Source organism: Ictidomys tridecemlineatus, chromosome 10 (assembly GCF_052094955.1).
Source record: "Ictidomys tridecemlineatus isolate mIctTri1 chromosome 10, mIctTri1.hap1, whole genome shotgun sequence".
Taxonomy (NCBI): Eukaryota; Metazoa; Chordata; class Mammalia; order Rodentia; family Sciuridae; genus Ictidomys; species Ictidomys tridecemlineatus.
Genome location: NC_135486.1, coordinates 129,718,440 through 129,745,391, shown reverse-complemented (window position 1 = coordinate 129,745,391; position 26,952 = coordinate 129,718,440). Strand labels below are relative to the sequence as shown.

The following is a 26,952-nucleotide window of genomic DNA, read 5'->3' as shown; positions in this document are numbered from 1 at the left end:
TCAGAATGTGTACCAGGAGATCACGAGTATAATAAAAAATGGTTTACGACCTGCACTGGGGCATGACTTCAGGCCCAGTAAATATTAAGATTTAGTAAATGATTAAGCAAGAACATTTTCAGGCCAAGGAAAAGAGCGTAGGCAGTTAATACAAGAAGCTTCATAATTTGCTCTATAGGTTGGGGAAAATAAAGTTTTGTATGAAGTCCAAGTGGTTTTGGTAACAGTGGTTAAATGGTAAATTAACACAAATCAGTCAACAACTGGAAAGGTTTGGTGTATCTAGTTTGGGTTACAAAGTTTGTCAAATGATGAATCTTTGAAGTTTAATGTGCCTGATTCTTCTTTTTGTTGTTTTAAAACTGGTTCTTTTTAATGTTATTGTCATGGATGTTACCCAAGATTTCATTCAACATTAAGCAAGTTTAGGATGACTATAAATTTGGTCCATCCATTGTGCAACAAGTTACAGGATGCCTACTGCTGATAAATGGTCACACTTGTCAAGGGCAAGCAATTTATTTCTTTGGCCAATAGACTCCTATTTGAGAAAAACTGGTGGTTTCATAGTAAATAATTGATTAATAATAACTGGTCTACTCTGCAGTTTCATCACTATACTTAATGGGCTCACTCTTATTTATCAGGCCATTTGAAGAATCTCATTGCTGCTGTTATCATAGAATTCGCCCATGTGCTTGTGCTGTATTGGGTACATGCCTGCTTTATGTTGTTTAATCCTAATAGTCCCCTACCAGGATAGATAGATAGTAGTGGCATATGTAGTCTACCAGAATGAATAAAGGCTCAGATTAAGTGACTTGTCTGAGCTCACCTAGAATTGCAGAGCCAGGACTTGATTGTGGGGCTGACACTAAGTCTCATGTAGAGTTTCCTCTGCCACTATTTCTCAGTGAAACAGAAAACATTTATTAATGGAGTGTTAAATTTTATCTACAGTTGAAATTAGGAAGGATAGGAAGGGCAGCAGAACAGAACAGATAATATAATTGATGTATGTACATTCCATGTATGTATTATATATCAAAATTCATTCTGCTGTCATGTATGACTGAAAAATAAATAAATAAAAATTAAAAAAAATTTTATCTACAGTTGAAATTCTTGAATTTAGTTCTAAAAAGTATAATTTGGCTAGAGCCTATTCGTGGAAATTTGGTTCTTCGTTTGTTGTTACTTGGTTTTCTCATTGATTGCAGTATGACCTTAAGTAATTTCTTCATCTTTCTTAAGCACATTTGTTCCCATCTCTAAGGATGCCATATGCTCTGTTATTAAACCTCAAGATTTCTAAAGGTCTCTTCTGTCTAGCCTACAAGACGAAGGACAATCTAATGTAGTCACAGAGTGTTCAATTCTCCTGCCTACTGTAACTGATATGTTTAGTGGTTTTGAGTTAAATCTTTGCACTATGTGACTGTTTTCTTATCTGAAAACAAGATTAACAATGTTAGCTATTTGCCTTCTGAAGTTGAATTGACTCTCGGGAAGGAAAGGCCAGCATAGCTCTTCTAGATCTCAGTGAAGGAAGCATTGGGCCAGGAGTCAGAGCACCTGGGCTGATGATCCGGTTCTGCCTCCAGTGACTCTGCATGGCATACAAGCCTTACCCTCCCCCCACCCTTCCCACCTGCCTTGAGCATTTATAATGAGAACTGAGAGGTCATGTCTGAAATGTATTTTATGCTTCATGGGCAATATGGGTATTAAAGATGATGATTGTCCTCAAAAGTACCATCATGAGATTATAGTATTTGGAAATCTTAGATTTGATTTTAGCTTCTGTTTTTTGTTTTTGATTTTCTTAGGTGACACTTCAGTTGTGTGTTTTAATTTTTTGTTCTTTTTTGTTCTTTTTTGTTCTGTTTTGTTTTTTAGTGGTATGTGTGCAACAGAGAGAAATTATGTGAATCACTCCAGGCTGTCTTTGTTCAGAGTTACCTTGATCAAGGAACACAGATCTTCTTAAACAACAGCATTGAGAAATCGGGCTGGCTATTTATCCAATTATATCATTCTTTTGTGTCATCTGTTTTTAGCCTGTTTATGTCTAGAACATCTATCAATGGGTAAGTGAATCTTGGACATTTTGTTTTTCTTTATCCTTAGGTTTAAAAAAGGAAAAGTGAAAAAAGAAAGTTATCTTGTTCAAAGTATTGACTATCTCAGCTGCGTTAATCTTGTTTGCCAAAATCCTCCGCAGTAGATCCACTGTTCAGGCTTTCTGTGCTTTTGCTTTTAAAATTCACTATAACTTGGTGAATAGCCCTATGGTAAGAGTATAACTCTATGGCAAGAGTCACTTAATTCAATATTCACAGCTTTGATGTCCTTAGAAACCACCTGGGAGGTCTGTTAACATGTAGAATAAGAGGTAGTAGTAGGTCTGGGCGGGGCCTGAAGTTCTGCTTTTTGTGTATGATTCTGGAGATTTAACTCAGGGCATTATGCTGTGTAAGTGCTTTACCACCTGAGCTACATCCCCAGCCCTTTTGGTTTTTATTTTAAGATGGGGTCTCCTTAAGTTGCTGAGGCTCTGGCTTTGAACTTATGATATTCCTGCCTCAGACTTTCAAGTAGCTGGGATTATAGACATCACCACTGTGCCTGACTGAGATTCTGCAGTTTAAGCAAGTCTCAGGTGATGCCAGTGATGCTGCTGCAGCCTGCTAGTTGTGCATTTCAGAGTAGCAAGACCCTTAGAACCAAATCCTTAAGCCCTTAGGCTGAAGAGCAAGACCTTAGCCTTAAACACAGTTCCCAGAGGTCTTTTTTTTTTTTTTTTAGGGGATTCTAATTTCTCAGCCCAACAGAGAATGATGGTTTGTTTGAAAAGTCTTACATTTGTTCTTACATAATGTCTGGGCTCACCAGGATTTTGTAAACTTATTGTGGATTTCTGTATTCCCAGACTGGTTCCCCCATATGAATCCACAGAAAAGGATTTAGGAATATTATTTATCCTTTTGAATCCAAAATTTCAAACATCCCCAAGGTCTTAGAATTCAGAAAGCCAAAGAGAAAAGCAACAGGGCATGATACTTAAAAAAGCCTTATTGGACCACTGAAGCCTTATTGGGCCCACTTTTCTTTTCCCTTGAGGTTTGGAGCCAAGTTCTGCTGAATGTCTGGATCCCAGTCTGTCATCTGGTCCTTAAATATGTTTTCAGCACTGCAAGCCACTTCTCAAGATTTCTTATTTGATGTTCTTCCTTATTGCTTGTGTGAAATTGCCTTACATTTGCTTCAGCAAACAGTTGTTATTTTTGTATTGGGAGTTGAGTTTATACAACTTGGTCTGACATTTTGTTCCTAAAATTGGTTGTACTGAATTTCTGTCCTATGCCACTTATTCTTTCTTGGGACATTAGATGAGTCACTGTAGCAGATATTCTTATTTTGGGAGTCCTGTAGCTCTTTGAAAGTATAAAAGGTAGTCTTCAAAAAGTAGTTAATTTTTTTTTTTAATGTAAATTGGGGTTTTTCAAACTCTGAATCTCTTCCCTCTTCCTCTACTTGTTGGAACCTTTATAAAATTCCCTGCTGCAGATTTTTACAGTTTGATCAAAGAGGCAATGCGATTAATAAACCCCTTTGGTTTCTCGTATCTCTCTTTTATTTTATTTTGTTTTTTTTGAAATGGGATCTCTCCTGTTGTCCAGGCTGGCCTCAAACTCCTGGGCTCAAGCCATCTACCTGCTTCAGCCTCCCAAATAGCGGGGACTACAGGCATGTGCCATCTGCCTGGCTCATTATGCTCTTTACTTTTGATTATTATTTTTTTAACCCACTACCTCCCTGCCAGCACATCCCTCTTGCCCTGTGTTCTCTTCTCAACAAAAAACTTAATTTTGAGTTTCTTGGTACTTTCCACCCATGGCAATGGTAGATTATTACAAGTGACTGCCTCTTACAGAAATAAATAATTATGGTAGTACTGTCTTGAATTAAAGTTCTTATCAAACTAACTCTATGATAGAAAGGAGAAGGCCAAATAGTGAGATACTTGCTGTTTTCAGAGTTTATTTTGCAAGAGGCAGACCTCCTCTAAAGACTCCAAATCGAGAGAGAACTTGGATTGAGGCCAGAGAACCTAGGAGGGATATAAAAGACTAAAGTCAGAGACAAATTAGAGAGTCACATCTCTTTCATGGTTTGTGTTTACCAGAAACCTTGTATCAGACTAAGTGTCTTGATATTTTAGATGGGACAATTTTTTTATTATGTTAGACTTCCCCACACATTGTAGGAAGTGTAACTTTTCTGGCCTTGCTTACTAAAGGACATTAATACCCCCAAGTCACTGCAACTGAAACTCCCCCACTGCCCCTAATAGGCAAAGTTGGTCCTGGTAAACAACATTGGGCTGGATGGACTTGACTTTTAATCTTTTAAAGCCGTATTGCTGATCTTTGGAAATAGAACAGTGCTTCTCCTCTCTCTCTGGTGCCCTTAAATGTAGATAAGTCAGTAAGTCAGATGACCTTATCAACTCTGACCTCAGATGACCTCCAGTTCTAGAATTTGATGGGTATCCTGACAGTATTTCTCATATCCCAAGAAGATGGCCTGGAAAGCATGTTGTTTTATAGCTGGGAAAGTTTATGCAAAATAACTATTTTGTGCAGTTACTTTGGTCCTGTGCCAAGTCAGCATCAAGATTTAAAATCTGCCTCCTGAAGCCATGCTGCTTGTAGCCTCTTCCTTCTTTGACTCTGGGGCCCGCCTGCAGTTCTTGCAGCTATTTCAGCAGGTTCAGTCCCTTTTCTCAGTTATGCATGTATTTCCACGAGAAGATAAGAACAGTAGAGGATTAAAAACAACTTGTCTTTTTTTTTGAGATATCCTTCTCTGGTAAGTGGTTGTAATTTATAACATCATCGTTGGTTGTCTCTGGGGTCTTTCCTCCCCACTCCCCAGACTTTGAGCATTTCTCTGGGCCAGATTTACTGTAAATGTATTATTAAATTTGGTGGCCTTAAATTAGCTCTTATTAAATTATTAAATTTAACTCTTCTGAGGCCTTAATAGGAAAAAAGGAGGGGGAATTTGTTGCATGAACTCCCTCCCCTGTTTTTTTTTTTTGAAACTGGTCTTGGCTCAAGTAAGCTGTTGCATGCACTTTTTCAGTCACTATGTAGCAAACATATTTTTGTGTTCTGATTGGAGAAAGTGGCAGTAGAGATTTCCTTGCTGTGTCCTAGACCAGTGAGTTTCAGTATGCTTTCCAGGGTGTGAGGAAGAAGTGCCTCAGGAGTTACTTCAGGTTGCAAAGAGAATCCCAGAAGTGGGCTGGTGGCAGCTTCAGGGCTCTCAACCTCGTGCCAGCAGCAGCAGCAACAGCTCTCTTGCCATTTTATACTGTATATGAGTGCCACTTCCTTTAAGCAGAAGAACCTTTTCTTTAAATGAAGTTGGATAATTCCTTCCCCAGACAATGTAGGATTTGAGAGCTAGAGGTCAGGTTCTAAATATGGAGTTTGTTGTATTTCCCAAAATGGTGCTTCCAGGAGACTTGGCTGCTTTTCCATGGGTTCTCTTTGATCTCCATTCTCATTCCTCTCAGGTTCTTTTTTTCAAAGGCATTATTACTATTGGGAATGTTTTTTAGGACCTTTGGAAATAACAGGACCAAGCCAACTGTAAAACATAAACCTAAACAAATACGAATCTACTTCTTAATCTTCTACATTAGCAGATTAACTAATGTCACAAAGACCATTCTTTTCCTATTTTTTTTAAGGTTCTTTTAAAACTATTGTACAAAAGCTAATTTTTCCCCTTCACCCACTGTTTAGTTCCATCTTCCAATTGGCCTTTTTTCCTACTTGATTTCTCTGCATAGCGTTGGGGATGATTCTGTTAGCCCGTCATCTTTTTAACTGATAAACATGTTCTGTTACTCCTTCTGCCTTTCCTTCCTGTTTTGACTTAAATTCTTCACATTCATCTTTCAATTTCTTATTCATTCCTTCATCCATTCCCTTCCTCCCTTTTTTTTTCCCATGCCTTTGAGGGTATTATTTACAACTCTAAAGACAAATGCTATCTGTAGTTATTTTCTTATTTTATTTGCTTTTTAATCTTATAAGTCATATAAAAGATATTTTAATCATAAAACTTATAAATTCAAAGGGTTGTTGGTGCTGAGTCACTACATTCACTTTTTCATGTATATTGGGTTTAATTTGCATAGACTCTTCCATTTTTGTCCTTTTTTTTCAGGTTGCTAGGAAGAGGTTCAATGTTTGTATTCTCACCAGATCAGTTTCAGAGACTGCTTAAAATTAATCCAGACTGGAAAACCCACAGACTTCTTGATTTAGGTGCTGGAGATGGAGAAGTCACAAAAATCATGAGCCCTCATTTTGAAGAAATCTATGCCACTGAACTCTCTGAAACTATGATATGGCAACTTCAGAAGAAGAAATACAGGTACTATTTCTAGACATGGTTTGGGACATACTTCTTGGTTTTTAGATGTTTTTCTTCTTGAAAGTATGTTATTTAAGGTGTATGAATCAGAAATCATTTTCCATGATTAGGAACTAAAATATAATATATTTCCATATATAATTAAATGGAAATTTAGAGAGGAAATAATCTTTCCATAGCAGTATTTTTTTCTGGAGCAGAGGAAGAAAAAGGACTAATGAGAGAGCTTGGAAAAGGCACGTTAGATGTAGAGACTTGTTCCCCAATCAGAATCTGATAATCGTAAATATTTTGTATGTTTAATATTAAGTATATTTGCATTGTTGCACAAACATCACCATCATCCATCCCCAGAACTTTCTCATCTTCCTCAACTGAAATTCTGTACCCATTAATCAGTAACTCCCTTTTCTTCCCTTCTTTCAGCCCCTGACAACCACCATTCTACCTTGTCTCTGAATGTGACTATTCTAGGTACCTCATATAAGAGGAATCATATTTTTATCTTCTGTGCCTGACTTATTTCACCTAACATAATGTCTTCCTGGTTCATCTGTGTTGTAGCATGTATCTAAATTTCTCTTGGTACCAAATAATATTTCATTGTTTGCACATATCACACTTTCTTTAGCTATTCATCTGTCAGTGGACTTTTGGGTTGCTTCTACCTTTTGGTTAATGCTTCTACCATTTGGCATTGTGAGTAATGTATGAACATGCGGGAACATATCTATTGAAGTCTCTGCTTTCACTTATTTTGGATATATACCTGAAAGTGGAATTGATGGGTCAAATGGTAAGCCTTAATATTTTGGAAAATTTGCCATATGTTTTCCATAGCAGCTATACCATTATTGTATTCTCGTCAACAGTGTTCAAGGGTTCCAGTTTATTAACATCCTTGACAATTATTGCTATTTTCTATTTTGTTTTTTAATAACAGCCATCAGTAATGATGCGTAGGAAGTGTCAAATCTTAGTTTTAAGAGACTTAGGAAGAAGAGACTTAGGAAGAAGTGCAATCTTTATTCAGTATGAATACTTTTTGTTAGGGGATTTCTGTGTATTGGTTGAGTATAGAATGGAGGAGCTGGAGCTGGAGCTGGCCTCCTCTATGGTATTTTGGAAGCCTGGCTTAGCCTTGGAGAGAAAGAAGAAGAATGTGTAATCACTTACTTTGCTATTTCCATGTTTTTACTTTTTACAGACTAACACTAGACATGGAGCATCAGTGTACCTTTTGGAGCAGGACTGGACTGAACATTTGCAAAATATAGAACTCCTTAGCCCAGGGAATGGGAAGACTAAGTAGGAGGCAATGGAAGGGAAGATTATAGTAAACAGATATTTAATGTGATTTTCTATGGAAGGAAGGAATAAATGTAATAATGTCTGGTATAACTGAGTATAGGCCTGTAATCCCAGCAACTCAGGAGGATTGCCAGGTCAAGTCTAGCCTCAGCAACTTATTAAGACCTTGTCTCAAAATAAAAAATTAAAAGGGCAGGGGATATAACTCAGTGGTAAAGTGCCCCTGGTTTCAATTCCTGGTACCCAAAACTAAACAAACACACAACAAAATAAGGATGAATTTGAGCTAGTGTAGGTATAGGTTTAACCATCTCAGCATGCAAACTTTAATTTTCTGTTAAGAGAATATATTTCTGTCTTTCACATGGAAACTACCTAACTAATTCTGGGATGGATTTAGTGAAATTATTCTACATTACAACATGCTGATGGTATTTGGCTTCTGATTCATTGTACATGTGAGTTTCTTTTAAAATAAAGTATATAATTTATCTTTTTAATTGCTCATTTCAGTGTTTAAAATCAGAACTGTTGGAAATTTTATCCTAAAACTATAATCTTTACAGTAATATTTTGAAATTCTTCTTTAATGCCATAAATCAAGTTTCTTAATCTCAGTAAAACAAAATGATTTTGAAGCCCTAGTGCTCTATTTATTTCAATCAATATTTAGTTCAATTAAACACCTGTACAATAGGCTGGGTACAGTGGTGCATGCCTATAATCCCAGTGGCTCGGAAGGCTGAGGCAGGAGTTCAAAGCCAGCCTCAACAATGGTGAGGCACTAAGCAACTCAGTGAGATCCTGTCTCTAAATAGAATAAAAAAAGGGCTGGAGATGTGGCTCAGTGATTGAGTGCCCCTGAGTTCAATCCCTGGTTACCCCCCCCCAAAAAAAAAAAAAACCCAAACCTAAAAAAATCCAAAAAACCACCACCAACAACACTTGTATAACAAAGGAATATGACTGGTTACTTTAAATTAGACTTGTTTAGAGGTGACTCTGTTTTATAAAAATATAGATTGAAAAAAAGATGTAACTAAGTGACTTATATTCCTTTTTGTTCTATTCAGAAATGCTATAAAATATCATTGTTAGTAATGTTTCTAAAATAGCCCTCATTATACTTTTAGAATTTTCTAAGATACCTCCTTGTTCAGCATTATTAAAGACTTGTTTTCCACAGATCCTTTTCTCTGTTTCCTTTTTCACCTCTTTCTATTCCAACATGTTTTACTTGCTGCATTCTGACTGGTGTAAGCAGGCAGGAGTAAGTAGTTTATAGAATTGACTCAGTGATTTGGTTAGCAAAGACTCTGTCTCTTTTTTTCTCATAGCTTTATTGAGGTAAAATTGAAGGGCAATAAAATGCACATATTTTGAAGTATGCAATTTGACTGGTTTTTGACATGTATGTAACCAATACACTCAATATAAAAAGCATCTCCATTATTTTTTTTAAAATTTGAAATCATGCAGACTGTGTTTCCTGTATGATTTATTACATTAGAAATCAGTCACCTTAAGATATATAGAACCTCACTCCCCAGGTTATCAAAGACTTGATATTAAAAACTTCCCCTTTCTGTAGATAAACATTGTAAAAGACTAAAAATGGTATGGGGGTGGGGATGGGGGTGGGTGGGGGTAGGTGAGATTTTCTAATCATGTTTTTCGCTTATAGTTTTATGAGAATGTCCTATGCTTTATGTTTTTCTGAGTAGTTATTTAGACATGAAGATTCTAGAATATGAAATTGTCTCCTGGCAATGGATATGATGAAAAGATTTTTAGGTTACTATTTTATACTACTCCATTCTTAGTATAGGAAGGACCCTAGGAATAGAAAATATGAATATATATTTTTTTATGATTCACTGCTAGTGAATGTTAAAAAGTTAGATTCATTCTTTTGTTCTTTCATTGGAGAAGAGAACTAATTTTTAATTACTTTATGTCTTCTTTCTTATTAAACATATTAGTTCTTATAAAGAAAGTTCTGTATGTTTTAGTATTTGTTAATAGGGGAAATGGTAAATTCAAAGAAACATGGTTGCTGTTTGTCTCTTGTCTGGCCTTTGTATTTTTGCAAATATAAATTATAAGTGAATATTTTGAGTTTACTTTGTTTTGGAAGACAAAATTAGAGCTTTTATTGGCATCTTAAATTATTTTAAAAAGATGTCTTCAAAGCAAGAAATATTAGTCAAGTTCTTTCTGATGTTTTTCTAGAGTGCTTGGAATCAATGAATGGCAGAACACGGGGTTTCAGTATGATGTCATCAGCTGCTTGAATTTGCTGGACCGCTGTGATCAGCCCCTGACTTTGTTAAAAGATATCAGAAGTGTCTTGGAGCCAACTAGAGGCAGAGTCATTCTTGCCCTTGTCCTTCCTTTTCATCCCTATGTGGAAAATGGTAAGTATGGTCAGACCAAATCTTATCCAGAGTTGGTCACAATTAAACATTGTCTAATGTTTTTTAAAATAGGCTGGAGTTTAAAGTAAAACTTATCCCATTTAAAATATCACCTTATCTGGCTGGGGTTGTGGCTCAGAGGCAAAGCTCTTGCCTAGCATGCGTGAAGCCCTGGGTTCGATCCTCAACACCACATTAAAAACTAAATAAAGGTATTGTGTCCATTTACAACTAAAGAATAAATGTTTTAAAAAAAATCACCTTGGTTAATGTTCATCTTAATGTTCATTTTATAGAACTCTAGTACTCTCTCGCAGTGAAAATAATTAATACTCAGCTGGACCTGCCTACTTGAAGTTGAAAGCCTAAAATGTGTTTGTATCCTCTGGTTTTAAATGGAGCTTCAACCATTTATTTATTAGTCAATAAATGATGCGTTTTCATCTGCTCATCTGTACTTGCTGAATGTCATGCCTGTTTTGTTTTGCATTTTTCATTTCTTGTCCCAGACTAAAAACAAAAAAAAAAAGATAGTAGTTGATACCTGTTTTTCTCTTTTGAGAAAAAATATCATTTCTTTGAGTAACATTTGATTTTATTTCATGATTTTGCTCTTCAGCAATATTAAATGAAGATTATTTTAGAAGAAATGGGCTTGTTTCATATCACTGCAGATTTATTATGACTTCTGGCATTTAATGTGACCTAATGTCACACGAATTCATAGTTTTAGCTTAATGTGTTTTGCATTTCAGATCATCTTGGAAATTTTGGCTTTAAGTCTCTCTTTTGTATTTTTATAAGTTAAAATACATAATATAAAAATTATTTGTTGTATAAATTATACATGTTAATTCTTAAAAATCTTTAGTTCTTTGTGGTCTAGTTTAGCCATTCTTCAAAAACTCTTTAACAGCTGGCAGACATTTTAAGAAATCCATTACTACTTTGCAAGTGTCATAGTTATTAGATATCACGAAGTCTTTTTTTTTAATATTTATTTTTCAGTTGTAGTTGGGCACAGTACCTTTATTTTGTTTATTTGTTTTTATGTGGTGTTTAAGATCGAACCCAGGACCTCTCATGTGGTAGGTGAGCACTCTACCACTGAGCCACAACCCCAGGCCCATGAAGTCTTTATCTTAAGGAACAATGCTTACATTTCTTACAACCATGAGTGCTATATGGGTTTATGTTACTGTTTACATGTGCCTTAATTTTTTCTTGTCCTTATCTTTGTTTCCTATGTGCCTTAGCCTTTCAGATTGAATGCTTAACTACCTTGTGGTTTTAGATTTGTGTTGATGGTGGGGAAAAATGGGAACTCTTTAGACATGGGAGGGAGGGAAGAAAGTTAGTACAGATACCTTCTCTTATCTTGCTTCATCATTTTTACATTCCTGTTAGTCTTGGTAAAGCAAAAACTGCTTGAATTGTGAGTGCCTATTTATCATGTATATGTTACACAGTGAATAAAATCTAGTAAATATCCTCTTTGGGAATTCAGCAACCTGACTTTGTTTCAGTGCTGCTCCCTGTGTAATTAAACGTAGGCTCCATCTCTCTGCATTGGTCTCACTAGTCATCAGGTTGTAAGGTTCTGGTTTCCTGTGTCCTGTTGGGCAACCACTTGATAGAACTTTAATGCTACTTCCTGGCATAGCAGGAGGTGGAAAAGCAGGAGGAAGAAACATTAGTGTAACCACAAATCTTATTTCCATGTGTTTCTGACACTGAAAATCAAGAGGAAGTCAAACTGGACAAGAGGGCAGTCTCCACTAAGGATTGAAACAAGCTCCTTGATTGTGGATGTTTGGAGCTGCCTGTGGAGTCTAAGGAGTCCAGCATGTGACACATTGCAAACTCGAGACAAGAAACCTTGTTGCTATGGGTGACCTTTAGTGACCTATAAATTTTGCAGACTGCTCTGTAGCACTCTATTATTGCTTCCTTTCTCCACATCACTAATTAGATCCTGATGAGTTCCATGTGAAACTGAGGTCTGGGAGGTGCAAAGTGATCATGCGTGTGAGTTCATGAATACTGGCCTATATTAAAGCTGAGTGTGTTTTGCCTACCTACTTGACTTAATTTCTTCAAAAAAAATTTTTTACTGGTGCATTATAATTACACATAGTGGGATTCATTATGTCGCATTTGTACATGCACGTGACATAATTTGATCACTTTCATTTCCCAATATTTATTTTTTAACAAAAGCAATTGAAGGTGAAATGATGACTTGTGTAATTGTTTGGGCAAATGTCTTGAAGTTGAACCCATGGATTTTATTGTGAAGATTAACTTGAAAACAGAAAATGCAACAATGTATCGTCCCAATTTCAGTTTCTTTGGTTTACTGACCCAGTCTTGGTTAGAGGTTGTTAAATCTAGTTGGTTAAGTACCCCAAAGAATTGGTTAACTACCCCAGAATAAAAAGGAAAAATACTTGATTAACACAAGAATTATATTATAAAAATGAAAATTTAATGACATGATTTTTTAAAATTGTAATTTTTATACAAAATGATTCATAGTAAAAATAGTTCAAATAGCTTATAAGAGACGATACAGTGCAAAGTTTCTCATCCATCCCAGTTCCACAGTCTTTTCAGGTTATCTTAAATATTCTTCAGAAGTTAAGTCTATGAACAAGCTGAAGCAGCCCATTATAAGATTTTAGTTGCCTTTTTCACTTAAACATATGTTGGGAATTTTTCCATATCATCACATAGGCATCTTCATCATTTTCTGAATGTAAGCCGTGGTATACAGGAGCTGGCTCAGACTGGCTCATGGCACCTAATTATTACATTGGTAGGGATTTAGCAAACTGGTTGTTAAATATGGCCAGTATTACATTTGATATTAATGGGAATGTTTACACCATGGAGTTTGGCAAATACCACAAATACCCTCTCCCCTCTATAAGGTGATTGTTGAACATTTACCAACCACCACTGAATGTACGGAGAGAAGGTGGTTTGCTTTCTAATGTTAAAAAAAAGGTAGAAACTTTTGTTTGTGACATTTAATGAAAATATTTCTATTTGAAATATTTTTCACTTGAGATCACTCTTTTATTTGAAATACATTTTTAAAATTCCTGTTTTACTAAGAGCCTAAAAAATTAGAAATCCATACTGAATTTTGCCATCTGAGTTTTTCATATACAGAGATGGTCATATTTTTTCCTTCCTTTGACTCATTAAATCAATACTTCTCTTTTAATATATAGCCATTATATTATTTTTGGACTTGGATCATCTTTTAATGCACTACTAGATTCTATTTGCAAAAATTCTAAAAATATATAATCATTAATATTGTTGATAAATGATAGTCTGTGCTTAATCTTTATTTTTCTGGAGGGTGTTACCTTTGTTTGGGTATCAGTGTTCTGTTGAATTTTTAAAAAATAACTGGGAATGTTTTGTTGTTTGTTCATTCTTTGAAAGTTTGGTGGGATTCTCCTATGAAACATTTTAGGTCTGTGCTTTTGGAGAGGTGTGGCTCTTTGGCAACCTTTTCATTCTCTCCCAGGGTCATTGGTCTGGTTAAATTAAACATGTTTAGTCTCAAGGCTCTCATCAGTCTAAATAGAAATAAACAGGACTTTAGCAGTCTTTTTCATGGAAGAGCATGGAATTTTAGAGATGACCTGTGTTTGAATTTGAAATGTGAGTTTCTGGGTCTGTCAGTTATCTCAGAGCTTCATCTGCAAAAAAGGGGGTTAATACCTACCTTGAGGTTTATTGTGAGGATAAAATAATGTATTGAACAGTGCCAGACCATGTCTGTCTTGCTTTTGGTATTTGATAAATATTAGGATTATTATATTCTATCCTGTTCTATTCCTTTTTTTAAAAAATTGTGGCTATATTGATTGTTTACTGTTCTTCAGATTGAAATATTTGTCAAGGTCTGCCTAAAACTCTTAACTCAGAAATCAGAATTTGAAATCTTCATTCTGCATTTTAACTGTCTGAAAGTGCATTCTCCATTGTTTTATATGACTTGACACCTTAGAGACATAGCTTCTCTCGTCTTATACAGTATGAAAAGGAAATCACTTATTTTGAAAGTCCCATTAATATATTTTGATATGTGGTTTTGGGGAGCTTTTGCCTAGAAAATAGGGTTTGTAGGTGCTAGAACATCTTTTGGTCCATTTTCTTCTTAGAAATTAGGAGGTGAGAGCCTTTGGCAGTTAACTAGGATTAGATGGGTCACAAGGTCAGGACCTTCATACACGTGATTAGTGTCCTTATTAGAGGTCCGAGAGATCTTGCTTCTCTGCTCTCTGCCAATGGAGGATATAACAAGTGAGCAGTCTGCAGCTTGGAAGATGGTCCTTACCAGAATCCAGCCGGGTAGCACCCTGATGTTAGATTTCTAGTCCTCCAGAACTCAAGAAGTTGTTTATAAGCCCCCCAGCCTGTGGCAGCTTGTTTTAGCAACCCAAACTAAGATAGGTTGGTTCAATTTTATTTTCTTTTCACTGTTGTGGGAAACTCAAATCTTAAGGGAAAGCTACAGTTTTAAACCTTCCAGTGATAATTCTGGATATTCAGATAGCGAAAAAAAAATATTTTAGAGACTCAGTGAATACAGTCTTTATGGAGGGGGTTAGAGTCAATGACTAGAAAGTGAAGTATGCTACACTTCTCATGGAAATTCTAAAAGATTAAATAAAAATAGAACCATAGTTCAGTTGTATTCATATGAAGGCATTTGAGGGCCTACTATGTACCAGGCAATGGAAATACAAATATAAATGGGAAGTATGCTTTTAGTCTTGAAACACAGAAGATAGAAGTAACAGGCAATGGCAGGGTAGTGTGAAGAGAAAAACGACAAAGTACTGTGTATTTCAAGAAGGAAAGATCCTTTAACTGTTGATCTGGGGAAGGTTTTGTGCTAGAAGTGGCATTGTGCTGTTTTTCTGTCTTGTTTCTGCGGTGCTGAGGATTGTACCCAGGGCCTTGTGTGCACTAGTAAGCTGTGTTTGAAGTCTTGGAAGCATTTTACCAGACAGAGGGGAACAGCGTATGCAAAGTATGAAGGCGCGGATACAGCGCGGGTTGGCATAGCGCGGGTTCAGTGTAATCCAAGGATAGCATGCAGAGTACGCTTTGCCTAAAAGTGTAGCACTCAATAAATTTGGTTGGCTACATGGATGAATGAAAGCACGAATGGTATACACGCACCAGGCACTCTTCTATATGAGCTGGGGAACAGAACTCCTTTCTTTGGGAAAGTGATCTTTGAAACACAGTCCTTGCTTACATTGGAAAATGTATACTCAGAAGTTAATACTAGTTTATCTTAGGGATTTTGTCTCTTGGTTAGTTAACACAAGGAGCAGTGTCTTTTCAGCCCTGGAATTAAGTGCCAAAATGTAATGATTGCCAGAATGAAAAGTAAATGATCTAATTCAGCACTCCTTCAGTTCATCTAGATGGAATTAGTATTTGCCCTTTTTTTTTTGCCATCTGGTTCAGAAGTTCATTTATTTCACCTCAGCCAGTAGTCTCAAAGTGATGGTGTGAACCTTGGCACACAGAAAATTTATTTTTGAATTATAGGAAGAAAAATTTACATCTCTATTTATGCTGCTGTTTATACCATTATTTTATTTGTTTTTGTGTATAAGATACAGACACATATATACACATGCGTATGCTTCACACAACTTGCACCTGTACAACATATACATGCACACATGTACACACAAGTATGCTTCATTCTCTGCCTTTTTTATTTTTCTGGGCACTTGTTTTCAGAAAGGTTTGATATCACTGATTTAAGCCATCAGTGTAAAATGCTTCCAAAGGGATCCTAAAGTATTTAAAAATTATATCTTGGTTATAAAAAGAATATGCTTAAATAATTTAATGCCAGTTTAAAGGAAACAACTTTAATGAAATAAACACAATACATTATAATTCATGTTTAATAACAGAAGCATGCTTGCAGGTACTTTAGATTGTTTATACCTACTTAGCTTTCAAAGAAAATTTGTATCATATTTTCTTAGTGCTCTGGTAATGAAGTCCATAACATGCTTGCTGTACCAGTCCAGTGTCTGCTATTTCCCTCCTGAATTGGTCAGAAATCGGGATTGTAGAGGTCTTTGTGCCATCAGGATGTGGCCTTCCAGGGTGCTCTTATTTGGCACAACACTGACATCTAGAGTCAGTTGTGGCTAATTTCTTCTGAGGTTTTCTCTGTTTCACATTCTGCTTTGAATTTTCCATATTTTGGAATTTATATTCTTATTCTATTCCCTATTCTCACTTTTTGTTGGTGGCATGATATTTATTTTGCATACCCTGGTAAGGAAATATGTACTTTTTCATTGCCCCATTAAAATATTAGAGGAAATAATTTTTGCTCCAAGGTACTTTTCAAAATGAATTCTTCTAACTCAAATTTCAGCATATTTCTCCTTCTCTTTATGCCTTCCCGCTGATGCTAATTGTTCCATCATTTCTACCACCCACAAAGACATTTCTTCCACTCAGGATTGAGTCATGTGGTTGACTTCAAATCTTCAGGGTAATCGCCATCACACACTTATTAACATGTTAAATGAAACAGATGTAGGATACATGTCAGAAAATTTTTTGAAGCTGCATGCCTATAATCTGATTAGGTTGCTTAGAATTTTATTGGCAAATTAGGAAAGAACTTTTCAATTGCATTTTGTTGGGTTTTAATTACTATTAGTTGTAGCTTCCTTATGCCCTGGCCGCCTTTTTTGCAGCCAGTTGTCTTTTCCTTTTACCTTTATTTTTTTTTAAATGATCTGATTGGTGCATTTCCATAGCTTCTGGAGTTGGATTTTCAGTGAATTAATTGAAAATCAAAATGTATCTATGGTCTTTCACAGTTGGAAAATTCTCTTCTGTTTTCATAAATATTGTCTTTCTCCTACAATAGAAAATAATGAATGGTGTTTAAGGTATGTAACCAATGATGCCATCCTCCATCCCACATATAAGCTGCTCTGCCACCTTGCATTCTGGGTCCTAATTATCCTTCCAGTAGGATGTTGGGACTGAAAAATAATTTTCTTGTCTAGATGTCATTGGCAAAGCCCTGGGTGGGAACTTTACAGTTCTTACTTCTAGGCCTTCCTTCAGGCCACTTACTTTTGCCTCTTTGTTGAAGAAAATTCCTTAGCCTCAGTAAGAAAAAAGTATGAATGAACAGGCATTTGTAATTATTTCAAGTGCTGTCCTAAGTAACTGAACCATTGTCTTTATATAAGTATTTGTACATACACTGAAGGATGAAATGACTACTTGGACAACATTCTCTCTCTCTCTTTTTCTTTTAATATACTTTTTACAACTTTATTTATTTATTTATTTTTTAATGTGGTGCTGAGGATTGAACCAAGTGCCTCACCTGTGCTAGGCAAGCGCTCTGCCACTGAGCTACAGCCCCAGTCCCACAACATTCTCTTGAGTTAAAATTCTTTTTAAAATAAAAAGGGTTAAAAATAACCACACCTTATAATCACTTTGCTGTTGGCATTTGGTCTCAGATGCAGTTTAAGAGGAAAATATTGTCAGTTGTGTTTAATTTCACTATCTGTATACATTTTAAGTCTGAGAATCTGACTGTGTATCATGGAAACAGAGTTCCTGTTGTGCTGTCGGAAAATCCTGTTTATGTAGGACTTCCATCAGAATGTATTATAGATAATACAGATGCACTCTACCTGTCACTCCAACCCCAAAGACTGAAGAAATACTCATTTTTATATCATTAGCTCTATCTTTTCTAATGTGAAGTTTTTGTTTTATCAGTAATAACTAATTTAAAAAAGAATTTGATCTAGGCACCATGGCATATGCCTGTAATCTTGTGACTTGAAAGTCTGAGGCAGGAGGATCACACGTTTGAGACCAACCTGGGCAACTTAGTGAGGCCCTAAGTAGCTTAGTGAGACCCTATTGCAAAATAATAAATTAAAAGGGATGAGGATGTAGCTCAGTGGTAGAGTGCCCCTGGGTTTATCCCCAGTACTGGGGCGGTTGGGGGGGGGCATAAAACAAGAGCAAAAAACCAATCACTTTTTAATCTACAAAAACATCCTTGTCTGTATTGAAAACATTGTCCTTGTCCAGTGTGTTTCTGAGTGTTCAGTGTCACTTAAGATACCAGCCTGGGGCTATTTAATATTGTATCAAATGCCCTTTGTTATGTATTTATTAAAACAGGTTCTGTGTAAAAATGCATTTTATGTGAAGGTCTTTTTTCAGATTCTTTTAAAGGAAAATATGTATTGACAGCTTGTTGGCAGCCTAGTTTTTTTCTGTGAAGCATGCTTTGTGCCTGTATTGCATCTTTTTGGCATTTTATACTTACAAGTTGTGGGCCTGTTTCTGCGTATCTTTTGTGATATAGTTCTTGAGCAATTTCCTGAAAAATACGTCGAGCACTTTTCTTCTGTAAATACAAATGAGAAAAAGATCTCTATTTCAGGAGCATAAGTGATGATTTGTGCACATCATCAGAGCTTTTTCTTTATTTACTGTCACCAGTCTCAGAAACTACATACCAACACATCTGTACTCAGCTAACTCTTTAGTATTTTGAGTCTATTCAAAGGGTGGAGAGCTGTCAAGTTGAAATCACAGCTAAGCACTTGAGATTATCATGAAGATTCTCAACAGTTAGGAAACATTAGTATCTGGTTGAAACACATACTCTCTGTGTTTCTTAAACTATTTTGGATTTGAAATACTTACAACTAGCTACAATTTAAAAAATATTTTACCTTTTGTGAATCTTCTTTTGTTTCTCTGTTTCTTAGAATATTAGATTTTGACTGTCAAGAAGAAAAGGAAAGTCTGTAAATATTTTATGCACTTACAATAATTGTGACAGATGTGTCATACCATAATAGGATTAAACTAACAATATTTAAATGATATACAATAAGTATTAATAGTTTTCATATTATTTCTGAGATGCTTTTATTTCATTAGTAAACTAACTCAAACTAATGTTTATTGTGGAATTTGTAGTACTTCTAACATAAGACATAAACATCCGCTCTTAAGACATATGTAAAGTCAAGTTATATTCTTTTTAAATAAGTTTAGGCCTTTTTGAATAGTTGAAGGCAGCTTCTACTCTCTTCATTAATCTCTTCTGCTCTTAAAAATTATTCTTAGGACTTTCATAGATGACAGTAACACTCCACCACCTGCTACCGCTTCCCCACCCCTCACTTCTGCAGAAGAAAGCTAGCATAGAAGATGGCTTCTTAATCCCACATTACTGAATTTAAAGAGAAAACACTATAAATCATGTATTCTTGTTAATTTCAGTGCTGGAAATCTATGCCTCCTATGGCCCTCCTCTGCATGCGATGATCCCTGCAGAAGCAGAGGGAGATGTTCATTAGGTGAGCTGTATCTGAGGCTCAGTGATTATGGAGAGATGGAGATAATTTTCCGTTTAATATTTAAGGCTTTGGGGACATCAGTGCGAGAACATTTGACTTACCTTGGAGAGGACTGTGAAGGCCACACATACCCCAGTAATGTAGATGGAGAGCAGCACTAAGAGCACTGTCAGGAGACTCTGCAGTTCCTTGCTGAGAAGCTTACTTTCTTAATAGTGGAAACAGAAAGAAACAGTCACTGTGGAGGCATATTCTTGCACATGTATGTATGTGTAAAGTATCATTGAAGCTACAAGTTACAGGTGAAATATGGACTCATTCTGTTTGCCTGTTCATGTAAGCTTCTTTGGGGGGAGTCTTTTGATTCGGAAGATATTAAAGTATATGATAGTTAAATCCATTTCTTCAGTTCTTTAAATGTTTTATACTAAAAATGATACTTGCTAGAGATAAAAAATATTTAAAAATTCAAAAATTTGATTAACCATCTGGTACAGTGCATTACTTAAACTTTTGAACCTAGTGTGTTCAAGGGCATTTAAGTTTTTTTTTGTTAGAAATAGTGTACAAATGTCATTGAGTCTGCTTATGAAGTTAAAATATTTTCACATCATTTGTGAGTGATGTCATGTATAATCTTGGAACTATTATAGTGAATGGTGGTGTCTATTAAAAACTCAAGCTAGGTATGGTGGTGCATGCTTATAATCCCAGTGACTTGGAAGGCTGAGGCAGGAGGATTGCAAATTTGAGGCCAGCCTCAGCCACTTAGCAAGACCCTGTCTCAAGAAAGGGTTGGGATGGATGGAGTCAAGAAGATAATGCTAGGTGAAACCTAGCATCCCCATCCCCCAAAACCAAATACTGAATGTTTTCTTTAATATAAGGAGGCTGATTCATAGTGAGATAGGGAGAGGGAGCATGGGAGGAATAGATGAACTCTAGATAGGGCAGAGGGGGTGGGAGGGGAAGGCAGGGGGCATGGGGTAAGAAATGATGGTGGAATGTGATGGTCATTATCATCCAAAGTACATGTGTGAAGACATGAATTGCCATGAATATACTTTGTATATAACCAGAGATATGAAAAATTGTGCTCTATATGTGTAATAAAAATTGTAATGCATTCCACTGTCATATATAAATAAAATAATAATAATAAAAAAGGGCTGGGGATGTGGCTCACTGGTTAAGTGTCCCTGTGTTCAATCCCAGTACCAAAAAAAAAAAAGCCTGTGAAGGCCCTCCATTGAGGATCATAGTATCCACTGCTTGCCTAAAAGAACTGCAGTCTATTTTTATGCATGTATGAGTTTGTTGGGATGAACCCAACTACTATAATTATAAAGCACTAATAAAAAATCTTAATAAAAAAAGGCATACTATTATGACATACGTGCTTTCTGCTAAAAGTTCTAAGGTGAAATTACTGAACCCATTTTCACATTCTGAGTGTCTCCCGACAGGAGACATTCAGTGTTCTGTGCTCTAGGGAGAGATTAAGTAACATGCCAAGTCTTTTGATTATTTAAAGTACAGAGTCCAATTAGGTTTAAAGTTATTATTCCAACCAAGTATCCCCTTGATTCTTATCAGTACATACATTTTTACATGTGAAACTAACAAATTAACTCTATACAACTTTTAAAAAATGTTTTGGTGCTAAATTAGCATCTCTGTAGAAAAGTCAGGAATCTTAGCAACTTTTCAATTATGTACAACTCTTTTTGTGATCTTCATCTCTCTCTAAGCCATTTTCTTTTCTAATAATTTTTTTATAGAAGGTTAATGCAGTGAGGCATATGAGTCTCTGAAGTCATCGTGTGTTTTCATATCGGTAGCTGACATTTATTGAGTATTTGCCATGTGTCAGGCAGTATTATATTCTTTATATGTGTTAACTCATTTCTGATTTTCTTACAGGTGAGAATAAACTTCATTAGAATAAACTAAGTGACATTCAAGTATCAAAAGCCTATTAGAATACCCCTAGTAGTCAAAAGCAGGGATCATAATACCAGACAGTCTTAGATCCTTAGAGTCCTATTTTAAAAATAAAGAGCTGGTTGATTTTGAGATGGTGTTTGAATGGAATGATCTCAGCTCATTACATAGGAGAGTCGTTTTTTAATGGCAAGAGGTCCAAGATTGTCAAAGTGCTACTGCCCTTTTTTTCCTTCCCCCAGAATCATGTGAAGCTTTTTCACTGAAGTTTCTCTTTTTCTTTTCTTTTTTTTTTTTTTTTTAAGAGGTGGGGTCTCACCATATTGCCTAGGCTGGCCTTGAATTCTTGAGTGCAAGCAATACTCCTGCCTCAGTATCTCCAGTAGCTGGGACTACAGATGTGTGCCACCTTGATATTTCATAATCTCAGACTACTGAGATTATGAACTGACTTTTTGAAATTACTGATAGGAAAATCCTCACTTGAGTGAGAGATTATCAGGGGTGTTAGCAGATCTCTAGAAGCTATTCTTTCTTGTCCAGGCAGAATGAGAAGGGCCAGGGATCCACCAGTGTGTTCTCTCCAAATTTGTATTTATTCTCCATGATGCATTTATTTCCTGGGTCTAGTTTATTGACTGTTTATGCTTTTCTAGTATATTGTTCTAGGTGGAGTAATTCTAGACCAGTTACTGAGAAAGCTGAGTTAATCACAAGGTTCCCTGTGGAATTGGTGCCTTACACCTAGTCCCTGTTGTAGACAGGAAAGAAGAACATGGTTGGTCATTCTTCATTAGTCAAATTTGGGTATGGAGACAGAACACAGTACCCAGCATGCTACTGACTGTATCTGGGTTGAATGGGTCTTGAATCCAAACCTATGGTGACTTGTGCTCCTCACATCACTGGCTAGGGTATTAAATTACCAGTTTATCTCACAGTTGCATGGAAGTGATGTGAAGATTTTAAAGGTCTGAGCAAAATGTGATGACACACAGAAAAAAAGCCTTCATTGACTGACCTCTTACCACCAGTATGGTCCCTTCTCCAGTTTGCTTGGCTCTCGCTGTCTTTTCTCTAGGAAATGCTATTCCACAGATGTAAATTGCACTGTCATTTGATGTCACCCTGTTGACAGTGAGAGAAACTCGGTTCTGGGCCAGGGCTTCCCCCACTGTGAATTTGTCCATTTCACTTCTGCATCCATCCAAGCACAGGTTCTCAGGCTGCTGAGTGCCATAGCGAAACCACAGGCTGATGGGTTGCTCTGAAGGGCATTCAGTTGTGGAGAAGGTGCACTCTATAGTGACAGCCTTGTGAGTATAGTCCACCTCTAGGTAATGTGGCTGCCTAACGGAGACAGTACAGGCACCCACAGCACCTGGGGAGGAAGCAGGTGAGTGCTTAGCAGGCTGCCCTCATTTTGCCGGTGCTGCTTTCTCTGATGTTTTGGCGGGAACCCAGCCGTTCCTTTCTTTTTCTTACCTTACTCTCAATACAAACAAGACTGTAAAAATAAGACACAGTGATCCTCACTTGTCCTAACCCCATGATTCCTGACCTGGTTGCATGCCATCTGGTTACTTGAAGACAGCCCCAGAGAGGTTCAGTGGAGCTAGCCAGGCAAGCCGAGGCACCAGCATATCTGGGGTCAGAAGTTTGGGGTCCTGTACAACCTCTCCTTTGATCTTGGGCAGATCACATCATCCCTTAGAACCTGTTTCCTCCCCATACCCCTTTCCCGTAAGAGTGTTGTATTCAGCGTGGTCAAGTGTTTCAAAGCTTCTCATACAAATGTTACTGCCACTGATTGAGCTCATGAGCGGGAGCAGGGTTTTTCTTTTTGTCTTACGGGGTTTGGGATAGCTGGCAATTCATGGCGGTTTACAATGGTTCCTTTGTGAGCCCAGTGTCCATACTGGAAGCATGATAAAAGGCAAGACATACAACTGTGGAAATGCAGCCTTGGCCTCGCCTGCACCATCTTTGGTTACAGAGCAGAGGTCAAGTGAGTGAGTCCTACTGTGGCTAGCAGGTTTGGTTTCTTCCTGGCACTTGTACACTGCACTGTAGGCCCTGTAACATTTATCCTATTTGACTAACAGTATTGTGTGATAAAGAGCCACAGACTGGTTCAAATCCTGACTCTAATGGTTCTAGCTCTGTGATCTCTGTGTCGCTTCCCTCATCATGGTGGGGATGATGTGTTGACCTTATGCAGTTTGAGTCAAGTTCTAGTCCAGTGATGTATAAAGAGTATTTATTTGCCTAAGCTACAGTAAGTTTTCAATAAAACATAGGTCTTTCTGCTCCTGCCCCTGCCACTACCAATGTCCTCCTAGTGCCACGTGCTCATTTTAGAGATAACTATGGGCACCTGTGTACGGGTGTTCATAGAACTAGCCTTAACTCCCTGTCCAGTGCTCTCCCCATTGTGTGATGCTGCTTGGAGTGTGGGTCCCCACCTGGGTCTTCTAACACCAGGCATATGAAGCTGGAAAGCCACTCAGGAGCTTGTAAATGGGAAGGCCTGCCCCAAGCCCTTTCTGGGGACATCAGAACCCTTAGATAAAACACTACTGGTTAAGTCAGATGGGGATTTATGCAAATTTTTGTCTGCTTTTTGCCTGGTTGTGTTTCCAACTGGTCTTATTGGTCTGAGTGTATCTTATAAATGAAATTAAAAAGTAATTCAGGTGTCTGATGTTTAAGTTTCAGACAGGGGCTCTTTTTCACTTAACTTTTTTCTTCTACATCCCCCACCCAAACAGTAGAGGAATTAAAATTAGAATCATGGTATTTGTGATGAGAAACTTTTCTTAACCATGTTTTAATTTTAGAATTTGTACAGTTTGAGATGAGCTGGGAACTTTGAGTGACCTGAAACACATAAACCTGATGACAGGGTGAAGTCAATCACCTGGGGAGGATGTGGGTTGGGTTTCCTGGGGCTTTGTGTCTGTGGAGGCTCAGCTGAGTGGGTTTCCTGCTGAGGGGCCAATTCACTCCCAAGTCTGTTTGCTTCACCCTCTGTCTCCTGTTCAGGCTCAGTCACTTTAAAAGTCCAGAGGAACACTTCACTATATATATTTATATATTGGAAATTTGAAATGGAATTGGACCTGTCAGAATGTAACTGTAAAACAGTGCCTCAATCTCAAATTGTCTGCTGGGTAAAGTTTTAAAAGGGAAACTAACTTTTAACATTTTTTGTTAAGAACTGGTGCACAGGGTAAGTAATATGAACATTTGCAACTTAGAAGGGTCCTGTCTCTCCTTAGTCTGAGGTGGGTGAAAACCAGTTGTAGAGGTTTTCTTTGACAGGCAGAGACTGGTGAGAAAGCTGCTCTTCTCTCCCCCAGCAGTGAAGCAACATGTTAGCAAAAAGAGAAGTTTGGGTAACGGCGCCCCACAGCCCCTTCCCGTAAAACATTCTTTCACAAGTTCCAGTGTTCCCTAGGCCCTTTGTTGTTGTTGTCAAGTTGGAAAATATGTAGAGAACTAGTTTTTGACACTTAAAAAGCTTATCATTATAGAACATTTCAGACGATCAGAGCAGCAGCCTAGCGGAGTGGAGCCTGCCGTCCCCGCTGCAGCCTCAGCTTCCAGCATCCCTCCCCACCCCACTCCCAATTAGGGTGGACTCCACATGTTTTGTTTGCACAGTTTTTAGACTGTGTTGGGATTTTTCTTTAAAATAGTTTGTAAAAGTAATATATACTTATGGGAGAAAAACGGAATAGAAGCAAGAAGCAAGCAAGAAGTCATTGCACTCCTTTTGCTTAAAATAACCACTGTTAACATTTTGATGTATTTCTTTATAAATGAGAAAACTAATATCAATTTTAAGAATTTTGCCCCCTTCCCTATAATGCAAATTTTGTGGGCTAATCTGAGGTTATTAGAACTGTGATGAAAGAAACCCTTTCTTTTTCATAGAGAAAAAAAATGGGTGTAGGCAGAATTTTAAAAATGGACATATTATGAAATGGCTGTTCTCTCTAAGAGTTTTGGCGTTTAAAAAAAATAATAAGGACTTTAAGTTTACAGAAGTTCAGCTTTTTAGAAATACTGTTATTCCAGAGTGTTCATTCAGCAAATACTATTCAGTGGGTGCCATGTGCAGAGCAAATTTGCTTGTATAGGAATTAAATTGTTAGTGACCAGCACATGTGATCTTAACTGCATTTTCAGTTCTTTGGTGAGGTTTTTCTCTAATGCAGCATAATGCAAAGGGAATTTCAAGGTTAATATGAAACTTTTCCTCAGCTATTATTTATTACCTGTTCCTCTGGAAAAAGAGGAAACATCATCTTAGACCTAAATTTCCATAATATTATACATTTAAAAATTATTCTGTAGAGCTTAAAAAGTAAATGCATTAGGCAAAAGAACAATTAATTTAAATAAAATGGAGAAGGAAAAAAAAATACCTTACCGACATAAAATAGAACCAGATTGATTTCTAGACCGAGAAGGATCTTGCCTCTGTTCACAGTCTCCATTTCTTTCTGTATGCGTGCAGTTGTCGGGGGTGTGTTTGAAGAGTTGGGTATTTTTTTCCTCTTTTCTTTTTTTAGAAAGGAAGAACTGAAGAGAGGAACTCTTATTTAGGAACCATAATAGGGAACTTTTTGAAATTGTGTAAAGATGGTTTGTTGCAAAGTTTCACCATTTAAAGTTGAGCACATTTCTAAATGCCCACGTATACTTTTTGTGGATTGGATTATATAAATTCTCCTCACAAGTATTAGATGGTTTGTATGAGGTTTTGCTTTACACATAGTGTGTGTTTCCTAAAAGGACTTTTGTTTCACATGTGGTACTTTACATTTTCAGACCAGTCTGGTTGCTGGTTGGGTCACCACTGTGTTTTGGGCCAGTAACTGCTGGCTGTGGGGAAGGAGTAGAAAGACGTGTCTTCTTGTGGGACCAAGAGAATTAGTAAGAAATACACCCTCTGTCATTAACTGGTTGTGCCCAGCTCTGAATTTAAAGACCTCTTTTGAATGTGTTGTGAGTAGATGCGCAGGCCCCTGTGCTCTGGGTCCTTGACACCCCTGGTCCTCTTATATCATGAGGCAGGTTAGCTGCAGGAACTGACTCAGGCTGACTTAGGAAAAAGGAAACTTATTGGCAGGGTTGGGGTGGCCTGCAGAGTCCCTGGGAAGTCTGGAGAATCATGCATGGGGTCTACGGCTGGGAAGAATATGCCAAGTCACCCTGTAAAGCTGGTCTAAGAGTGTATCGCAGCAGCGACTGTCGTGGTACCACACAGCTGCTGTCCAGCCATGTGATTTCCCTGCCACTGCACTGACCTCCAGAGAAGGTCATCATGTGTCCATCATGTGTCCCAGGTCTTGAGTGAGTGTGTCTGAGCCTGGGTCATGTGCTAC

General features: G+C 37.2%; 2 protein-coding genes across 6 annotated transcripts in view; one reads left to right on the top strand and one right to left on the bottom strand.

The window, feature by feature from the left end:
* Positions 1 to 26,952, top strand: part of Mettl9 (methyltransferase 9, His-X-His N1(pi)-histidine) — a 38,616-nt gene that overhangs the window by 9,968 nt on the left and 1,696 nt on the right. For 2 of the 5 annotated variants that reach the window (XM_078024225.1, XM_078024224.1), the window contains exons 2-4: positions 1,900 to 2,090; positions 6,247 to 6,456; positions 10,000 to 10,184. The exons of 1 other annotated variant lie outside the window; for it this stretch is intronic. In XM_078024225.1, the coding sequence (XP_077880351.1) occupies positions 1,900 to 2,090; positions 6,247 to 6,456; positions 10,000 to 10,184 (586 nt within the window). The remainder of the gene's footprint in view (positions 1 to 1,899; positions 2,091 to 6,246; positions 6,457 to 9,999; positions 10,185 to 26,952) is intronic. 2 more of the 5 variants (XM_078024227.1, XM_078024226.1) reach the window with 2 other exon arrangements.
* Positions 16,206 to 26,172, bottom strand: Igsf6 (immunoglobulin superfamily member 6). The gene is made up of 6 exons (XM_005323742.5): positions 25,995 to 26,172; positions 22,578 to 22,937; positions 19,714 to 19,820; positions 18,980 to 19,030; positions 18,568 to 18,648; positions 16,206 to 17,121 (listed from the first exon to the last, which is right to left on the bottom strand). The coding sequence occupies exons 1-6, from the start codon at positions 26,059 to 26,061 to the stop codon at positions 17,065 to 17,067; spliced, it is 723 nt and encodes a 240-aa protein (XP_005323799.2). The 5' UTR covers positions 26,062 to 26,172; the 3' UTR covers positions 16,206 to 17,064.

What these genes read in the sequence shown, in the direction of transcription:
- Igsf6 (XM_005323742.5), bottom strand. Translation starts at nt 26,061, where the DNA reads ATGGAGACTGTGAACAGAGGCAAGATCCTTCTCGGTCTAGAAATCAAT. An exon ending in TCTGGTTCTATTTTATGTCG is followed by an intron (nt 22,938 to 25,994) that starts GTAAGGTATTTT and finishes CTTCCTCCCCAG; the next exon opens with GTGCTGTGGGTGCCTGTACT. An exon ending in GACCATACTGGTGGTAAGAG is followed by an intron (nt 19,821 to 22,577) that starts GTCAGTCAATGA and finishes TCCACTATTAAG; the next exon opens with AAAGTAAGCTTCTCAGCAAG.